General features: G+C 45.8%; 1 protein-coding gene across 1 annotated transcript in view; it reads right to left on the bottom strand.

Annotated features, from left to right (window-relative positions):
* The window catches only part of loxl4 (lysyl oxidase-like 4), a 23,901-nt gene that overhangs the window by 3,361 nt on the left and 10,540 nt on the right, over positions 1–10,000 (bottom strand). The window contains exons 4-12 of the mRNA XM_031579046.2: positions 9,853–9,891; positions 9,555–9,768; positions 9,206–9,386; positions 5,605–5,759; positions 4,511–4,678; positions 3,757–3,919; positions 3,354–3,597; positions 2,130–2,245; positions 1,430–1,566 (exon numbers count right to left, since the gene is read on the bottom strand). Coding sequence (XP_031434906.1) covers positions 1,430–1,566; positions 2,130–2,245; positions 3,354–3,597; positions 3,757–3,919; positions 4,511–4,678; positions 5,605–5,759; positions 9,206–9,386; positions 9,555–9,768; positions 9,853–9,891 — 1,417 coding nt within the window. The remainder of the gene's footprint in view (positions 1–1,429; positions 1,567–2,129; positions 2,246–3,353; positions 3,598–3,756; positions 3,920–4,510; positions 4,679–5,604; positions 5,760–9,205; positions 9,387–9,554; positions 9,769–9,852; positions 9,892–10,000) is intronic.

Here is a 10,000-nt window from a genome sequence, read left to right as displayed (position 1 = left end):
CAGAAAAATCGCACCCTGTACACACATATATAGATATAGATATAGATATAGATATTGATATAGATAGATACTTCACTTTGAAGCAGGTATGCGGAAGGGTATGTGATTGTGGGTGTGTGTGTAATGTATGTGCATATGCTAGTGTGTGGATAAGTGTGTGTGTGCGTGTATGTGTGCATATGTTAGTGTGTGGATATATGTGTGTGTGTGTGTGTGTGTGTGTGGGTGTGTGTGTCTGTATATGAGAGGGTTATTATCCGAAGTGCTGATATCAGACTTTGCTGTGCTGTTGTTTTATTTTAGTGATAATACTGTGGAACGTGTGTGTGTGTGTGTGTGTGTGGTGTGTGTGTGTGTGTGGAAAGACTCCTGTTAATGGCAGCTTTCCACATCTCCACCCTGTTTAAGTACAGCTTACTACTAGTGTCAATGGAGCAATGGTAAGAATAGTGTGAGTAAGCGTGCATATGAGAGTGTGTGTGAGCGCGCGTGAATGTATGTGTGTATGCGTGCGTGTGTGTGTGCATATGTTTGTGTATGTGAGTGTGTGTGTGTTTGTATGTGTTTGTGTGTGAGACAGCGAGTGTCTGCATATGTTTGTGTGTGTGAAAGTGTGTGTGCATATGTTTGTGTGGGGGGGTGCATTTGTTTGTATGTGTGTGTGTGTGTGTGTGTGTGTGTGTGTGTGTGTGTGTGTGTGTGTGTGTGTGTGTGTGTGTGTGTGTGTGTGTGTGTGTGTGTGTGTGCTACTGAGCTCAAGCTCAGAGACTCTGGGAGTTCAAAGTTCCTCTTTGTAATTAAAATCTGCCAAATATACACACACCAATCACACACAAGCATCCATCACTCAAAATAACCACACACACACACACACACACACACACACACACCAATCACACACATGCATCCATCACATTGCATTCACATGCAAACAGCAATCACACACTGTCACATGCTATTTATTTATCTAACACACACACACACACACACACACACACACACACACAAACACACAAACACACAGACACATACTATCTATCTAACACACACAAACACACACACACACACACACATTGTCTCTTGAGAGGCTGTGGTGTGAGTTCTGCCGTAATGAAAGTGTCAGTAGTCTGTAATTAACATGTAATCAACATCGAATGAGAGGCCAGGGAGCTTCATATAGCACCCCGATTACACACACACTAAGACTGTACACACACACACACACACACTAATATTGTACTCACACACACACAAACACACACCAAGACTGTATACACACACACACACACACTAAGACTGTAAACACACACACACATGCTAAGAGTGTACACACACACACACACATATATATGCATAGAGTGTCTGTTTGTGTGTGTGTGTATGGGTATGTGTGTGTGTGTGTGTTTCATGTGTGTTTGTGTCCACTCACCTGGAAAATGTAATCTCCAGGTTGAACGTCTGTGATATCCACCCACTGGCAGTCGATGTCATGGCGATAGGTATCCCAGCAACCAACAGAGATGCCCTGGTCACCCATGTTGTAGCAGGAGAATCGCTTGCGCAGGCCTAAGAAACAGACATGGAGATCAGGTGTTTGTGTGTGTGTGCGTGTGTGTGTGTGTGTGTGTGTGTGTGTGTCTCAGAGTATATTCTATATGTGAGTGTGTTTGTGTGTGTGTCTGTGAGTGTACATTTGTGTGTGTTGTACTCACCCTCTGAGTAATAGGTGTCCTCTATTCTATATGCGTGTGTTTGTGTGTGTGTGTGTGAGTGTGTGTGAGAGTGTGCGTGTATGCGTGTGTGTGTGAGTGTGTGTGTGTGTGTGTGTGTGTGTGCGTGTATGCGTGTATGCGTGTGTGTGTGTGTGTGTGTGTGTGTGTGTGTGTGTGTGTATGTGTGTTGCACGGACACTCTGGGCAATAGGTGTGTGTGTGTGTGTGTGTGTGTGTGTTTGCTCACACTCAGGACAAAAGGTGTGTGTGTGTGTGTTTGCTCACCCTCCGGATAATAGGTGTGTGTGTGTGTGTGTGTGTGTGTGTGTGTGTGTGTGTGTGTGTGTGTGTGTTTGCTCCACCTCTGGGCAATAGATGTGTGTGTGTGTGTGTGTGTGTGTGTGTGTGTTTGCTTACCCTCTGGGCAAAAGGTGTCCTCTAAGCAGAAACTGGCTTTGTGTCCCTCTGCTATCCGAGTGCCATTTAGTGTCAGCAGGTCGTAGTGTGTGAAGACCTCAATACTGTGGTAGTGTCTGTTGGAGAGAGAAAAATAAGAGTGTGTCAGTGTGTGTTTGTGTGTGTGTGTGAAAGCAGGTCATAGCATGGAAAGATCTCAATACTATGGTAGTGTCTGCAGGAGAGACAGTGTGTGTGTGTGTGTGTGTGTGTGTGTGTGTGTGTGTGTGTGTGTGTGTGTATGTGTGTGTGTGTGTGTGTGTGTGTGTGTGTGTGTGTGTGTGTGTGTGTGTGTGTGCATGTGTATGTGTGTATGTGTGTATGTGTGTGTGTGTGTGTGTATGTGTGTACGTGTGTATGTGCGTGTGTGTGTGTGTGTGTATTAATGTGTGTATGTGTGTATGTGTGTGTGTGTGTGTGTGTGTGTGTGTGTATGTGTATGTGTATGAGTGTGAGTGCATGTAAGAGGAATGGCATGAGTACGTCACCAGCCTGTTTATTCAGGGTGGATATGAATGAATAGCTTTGAAATACAAACCTGTCAGCTTGTTTTTACTACAGAGTAGAACACCTATACATGCACACACCCACACACACACACACACACACACACACACACACACACACACACACACACACACACACACACACACACAATTATATTCATACACATACAGATTCAGGAAAGACCTCTCTGTCACTCCATAAAACAGCCTGTCTGTGTTGTCAAACACACACACACACACACACACATACATAAACACACAGGTTAATTAGTTCTGATAGAAGGATAAGTTCATGACCTCCCTCCCCCACATACACACTCAAAATACACACGCACACACATTCCACAGTTGTGTGTGTTTTCCTACCTACATAAATATGAGACGGAATCAAACAGTATGGCACAGGCCACCACATTAACTGCCATCTCCAATTGCCCATAACAGCTCAGTGTGTGTGTGTGTGTGTGTGTGTGGGTGTGGTTGTGGGTGTCGGGATGAGGGGGGGTTATAGGGTCCTGTAACAGCAGGCATTTGATCATGGTCAAGGTGACGCATACCAACACCTTACTCACATTCTCCCAGCAGCAAAACACACACACACACACACACACACACACAGACTTTCTCTTCTGTCTCTCTCTCTCCCCCCCCCCGCCCTCTCACTCCATCCCTCTCTCACCTGTGACACTGGTGCCATGTCCATGACTCTCGTGTGGCCCGCGGTCTGAAGTCGGCCAAGCCCAGGTTCATGATGCGGGAGGAGAAGCGCAGCAGGCGGCGGTGGCCGTAGGGCCAGTGCATCCGCGCCGCCGATGACGACAGGCATCCCTCCTCGTGGGCGCAGCTCAGCAGGTGCAGCGGACGGTCCTCCAGGTAGGCAGACTCCTGGACCAGCTGGGCATCCACCACCAGGTCAGGGGCCGCTACACACACACACACACACACACACATTAGTGATATTTACATTTATTAATTCAGCCGATGATTTTATTGAAATTGAATTCAGTGCAGTGCAAATGTACATGTTCATCAGTGTGTGTGTGTCTGTGTGTGTGTGTGTGTGTGTGTGTGTGATAACATACTCTCGCTGCAAGTAACCCCAGCTGCTTTGGCTCCTCCTCCTCGGGGGCAGTGCACATTCTGGTTCCTCCTGCACTGCTGGATGGAGAGTTCCGTCCCCACACAGTGAGCCCCACTCAGGATCACCTCACTGGCGGCAGGGTCCCCAGCCCAGTACCACACCTCCTACACACACACACACACACACACACACACACACACACCCACACACACACACACACACACACCCACACACACACACACATTACATACACATAAACACACACACACACACATAACATACACACACACACACACACATTACATACGCATAAACACGCACACACACATAACATACACACACACACACACATTACATACGCATAAACACACACACACACACACACACACAGACAGACATAAACACACACACAAAAGCATGTTATACACACATAGACACACATACACACAGCCATTACACACACACACATACATACACGTAAATATGCACACACACATACACACATACATATATACACACATAGACACATACATATGTACATACATATATAAATACATAGACAGATACATACATACGTACATACATACATATCTCCACACACACACACACACACACACACACACACACACACACACACACACACACACACACACACAGTTTTTAGCTTAACACTACAGAAGGACATACCATTATGTGTGTGTGTACGTGTGTGTGTGTTTCTGTGTGTTTCACATATGTACGTGTGTAAGTCTGACCTCATGTGCGCGCGCTGCGAAGCCAAAGCCCAGTTGACGACACACCACCATGGCCTCGTTGAGCCCCCAGTTCTCACTGCAGACGGATCCCCAGCGCTTGCGCCCCCCCGCCTCCAGCAGCACCTCCACCCGGCCCTCGCCCGGCTCTCGCCCCCCCGCCAGACGGACCTGAGGGGGCAGGGACAGTCAGTCACACACTGCAGGCCTGGGTGTGGGTGTGTGTGTGTGTGTGTGTGTGTGTGTGTGTGTGTGTGTGTGTGTGTGTGTGTGTGTGTGTGTGTGTGTGAGTGTGTGTGTGTGTGCGTGTGTGTGTGTGTGTGTGTGTGTGCGTGTATGAAAGGGGCTGACTGTTCACATGGTAATTGGCCCCTAATCAAACCTGAAGGTTGTCACTTTCCCGTAGTCATGGTAACAGAGTTAAATCAACAAACATTGTGTCACCATTCAAAGACAATCAAACAGAAAAAAGCAGCACAGACACAGACATCTGTATATTATATACGTATATTATATATAGACACAGACATTCATATTGCCAAACCAGAGATGCATGTGTACTAGCTAGTAAACAATAATTAGGTTTGATTATGCCAGAGTTGGCATATCAGTATTTCTGTGTGTGTGTGTGTGTGTGTGTGTGTGTGCGTGCCTGTGTGTGTGTATTTTAACTCTAATGAATTTATTTAACTTGCCCAAACCCTAACACACCCAGTAAACTATTTTCCCGAATGACTTAAGAGTAACATGGGTGTGTGTGTGTGTGTGTGTCCCTAATGATTTTGAAATGCCCCAGCTCTGTTGAGCTTGGCATGACTTCTGTGTGTGTGTGTGTAGACAGAATAGCATGTTTTGTGTAATGAGGTGTGTTTCGTGTGTGTGTGTATAATAGCAATGATTGCAGTACTTTTCTGTATTTCTGTATGTGCATGCAGATTTGTTCCTGTGTGTGTGTGTGAGTGTGTGTGTGTGTGTATGTGTGTGTTTACCGTGATTTGTAGGCCTGTCTTGGGTACATTGCAGCGGACTCATGTGTCCTTACTGTGTGTGTGTGTGTGTGTGTGTGTATGTATTTGTGTATTTATGTCTGTGTTTACCGTGGTTTCTAGACCTGTCTTGGGCACATTGCAGCGGACAGAGGCATCTTGTGTGTGTTTGAAGGTCCAGAGAGGAACCTCCTGGAAAAGGCAGTCCAGGATGGAGCGTTCTGTCCCTTGGCATTGCACCGAGTTCATGTGGATCGGACCGGTACCTGCACACAGAAAGAAGGAAATGGACATGAAGACAGAACCAAAGGGACCAAAGGGTTTTATGTCTTTTCTTTCTCTTTAAGTCTCTGGCATCCAGAGAGGGAAGTCTATGGCATCCAAAGAGTGATATCTATGGTATCCAGAGATTGAAGTCTATGGTGATGTCTACTGCGTCCCTATAGGTGTGCAGTGGGGTAGGTCACTATAGGTCACTATAGGTGTGCAGTGGGGTAGGTCACTATAGGTCACTATAGGTCACTATAGGTGTGCAGTAGGGTAGGTCACTATAGGTGTGCTAAGGCTGTAAGCTCCAGTCCTTGTCCCCCTCCTGAGATTAAAGCAACACTGCAGCCTGGATGTCAGAGAGCAGGTTTGGGGGGAGGATTCAACAGTGAGGCCATGCCACAGTGAAGACGCCACCAAACTTCTCCAAATGAGGACACGCCCTCTGAAGGATATGTGAGGTAATAACCAGGACCATCTGTTCTTCTATCCTTCACACACCTTACCGCAGCTCTGTTTGACTGGTGCCTACAAAAACACTACCAGATACCTAAACCCCATTAAGTGTCCTGGCCTCACTTTCCCACAATGCTTCACTTCCTCCCTTGCCCACAATGCTTCACTTCCTGCTGCTCCAGTGAACCTTTGCTGAAGAGATCTGTGACGCATCAATCAAAACAAGACATCAATATCATCAGCATAGGCAGACAATAAAAACTCAGATCAAACCAGGAACATTCTTCCTCAGTTTATGCAATAGAGGTTCATTCTAGAAAGAGAACACCCTTATAATATTATTGATTACTGATCTTTTAACGGAGGAAACTGACCAGTATTCAACCCCAATAATCTTGAGACATTCAGAGACTTGGAGATATGTTGAGCTGCCTGGAACACAGTATGTCTGGTCAGAATGGATCACCTGCCCCAATACCTTTCTTTTGAATATATTTTTGAATCACAACACAAAAGAGCAACAGGTCTCCAGTTCTTGAGCTCTATGTTCTGAGTACTCATATGTTCTAATGAGGAACCGTAACAGAACCGGGATTGCTGTTTCTCTGTTGCTTTGAGCTGTGAGCTCTGATATGGGGTGTGTGATATGGAAAGCGTGTTTGAATGCACACACACACACACACACACACACACACACACACACACACACACACACACACACACACACACACACACACACACACACACACACACACACACACTCCTGTGGGCTATGAGCTCTGATATGAGGTGTTTGATATGGGGTGTGTGATATGGAAACGTGTTTGAATGAAGAATGTTTGGAATGCTGTGTCTTTCAGTGAGCCATTTGGTTCAGTGGGACCTGGACCAGTCGAGTGTGTGAGTGTGTGTGAGTGTGAGTGTGTGTGTGTGTGTGTGTGTGTGTGTTTTTATTGTTGTTGTTGAAAGCATGAGGGAAAAGAGATCAGAACAGATTGTGCCTGTTCACAGAAAAACACACCTACCACCTCACACTCACACACACTCACACACACACACTCACACACTCACACACATACAGACAAGTACCAGTTCTGAGCACACCCAGTCTCGCCGTCTGCACAGATAAGCACACTATTGCATGCACGAAGGGAGGCAAACACACACACACTCATACACACACACAGTCACATAAATCAGAAATTCACAACACATTAAATCGAAATACACCAAATACACACATGCAAACATAATCACACACACATAACACACACACAACACACGCACACAAATAACACACACACACACAGATGCTCATGTGGTTATCCTGCGGTACTCGTGTGGTTCTGCCGAGGTTTTGATGTGGTTCTGCTGACTAACGTGGGTTGGGTGCTTACATAGGCTGACAGATGATCCTTAACAGGACACAGTTCTGGGAAGAAGAAAAAACACACACACACACACACACACACACACACTCACACTCATGTACCATACTTACAACACACACACACACTCATGTACCATACTTACAACACACACACACACACTCATGTACCATACTTACAACACACACACACACACACACACACTCATGTACATGTATCATACCTACAACAAACACACACATAATATAACTACAATATATATGCACTTACCACACACATACCATACATATGGATACACAGACACACTCACACGCACACACAGACACACACACACACACACACACACATACATACACACATACACACAAACACACAAACACACACATACACACACACTCACAGGCACACACAGACACACACACACACCTAACCCTAACCCTAACCCACACATTAGCCAAGACAACATAACCTGTTCATGTCTTTGTTATGACAAATGGTACCACTGAAGTAGGACAGTTTGTGGTAACATTAACGCACAAACACATTAACGAATAAACACATTAACGCATAAACACATTAACGCATAAACACATAAACGCATAAACACATAAACGCATAAACACATTAACACATACACACATTAACACAACTAAATGGGCCTTCCTGTTTCATGACAGGTTATGTTGTCTTGGCAAATGTCAAGTTGTCATAACAACGATATTTACAGGTTATGTTGTCTTTTGTTTAATGTCAGAGATGTGAGAGATGCTTTTTCACAAAAAACAAGAAAAAGAAAAGAAAAGCATTGTGAGAATCTTCATACTTGGATTAACACTGACAATAACCCCTCCCATACACACACGCACATATGCACACATGGGTGCACACACACTCACACACACACACAAACACACACTCAAGCACGTGCACCTGCGGTTTGTCTTCTTGCCCTCCGTCGAAGCACATCTATCTGTGGCTGAAGTGTGTGCAACTCTCTGAGGTCACAGTGCAATCTGATTGGCTGAGATGGTGTGTTCTGATTGGCTGAGAGATGAGATAGTGCCATGACAAGTTCCCACAAGAGTAGTGACATCATCACTGAGACATCTCTCCATCTCTCCCCACGTATTTTTCAAACACACACACATACAGTATATATACACTGATTCATGTGTTATTGCTGTCTTTCCTTTCTGTTTGGTGGATTATTTTACTTAATACTTGTTTTTCTGTATTTTAATTTCATCTGCCATTTTATATCTATTTTCACAGTAATGTTTGTACAGCTGGTTTCGCTCTTGTAGATCAACCAGAAGATCTTGAGTGTGTGTGAGAGAGCGTGTGTGTGTCTGCAAGTGTGTGTCTGTGTACGTGTGGGTGTGATAGGGGGTGAATGTGTGTGTGTGTGTGTGTGTGTGTGTGTGTGTGAATGTGTTAGTGAGTGTGTGGGTATTGTGTGTGTATATTAGTGTTTGTGTTAGAGTGTGTATGTTAGAGTGTGTGTGTGTATTTGTGTGTGTGTGTGTGTGTATAAGTGTATTAGTGTGTGTGTGTGTGTATATTAGTGTGTGTGTGTGTCTGTGTGTGTGTGCGTGACTCACCCTGACCCATGCCTGCTCCGCTCACTGTTTCTCTGGCGGTTCCAAAGCCCAGTTCTCTGCAGACCACACTGGCTGTGACGCGGTCCCACAGGTGATCCACCACAGTCCCCCACTTCCCGTCCCTCAGAACCTCAACGCGGCCCTCGCCAAGCCGAGCCCCCGCCTTCAGACGCACCGCCGGCTACGGGGGAGATCATGACATTCCAACAGCGTTCGATTGAGTTTATGAGCAGTGTGTGATCTGAGTGTATGTGTGTGTGTGTGTGTGTGTGTGTGTGTGTGTGTGTGTGTGTGTGTGTGTGTGTGTCGATCTTTCTCACTGTGTTTCTGCATGTGTGTGTGTGTGTACCTGTTGGGGCAGTGGGGCCTGTGGGCGTCCTGACGACATGCGTGAAAACTGAGGTCCAGGAACACATCGAGCCACGGCGTGGCGGCCTTTCTGGCAGGGGCCGGAGCTCTGTGGGATTGACAGCTTGGTGTGGCAGTCGGCCAGGCTGGGCTCGGTGCCCTGGCAGTTGACCTTCTCCACCCAGAAGCCCTTCTTCTTGGCCATCATGCTCAGCCTATCAGGGCACACGAACACGGTCACCTGACAGGAACTAGACTGAGCTCACGTAACACTCTAAAATGACACAGGAAACACAGACCTGGTGGAAGGATCCTTCACTTTACGGTCCCAGATTTTTCTGCAGAGGAAAAGAGGAAAAAATAATAAAGATGAAATTGATAAAGTCCTATTATTTCATTATTAAAGTTATTATGATGAGTTTGTCACGATTCGATGTTGCTCTCCTT

The sequence above is a fragment of the Clupea harengus genome, chromosome 13 (genome assembly GCF_900700415.2).
Source record: "Clupea harengus chromosome 13, Ch_v2.0.2, whole genome shotgun sequence".
In the NCBI taxonomy this organism is placed as follows: domain Eukaryota; kingdom Metazoa; phylum Chordata; class Actinopteri; order Clupeiformes; family Clupeidae; genus Clupea; species Clupea harengus.
The sequence above is the reverse complement of the archived record's forward strand: the minus strand, read 5'-3'. Positions and strand labels throughout refer to the sequence as shown.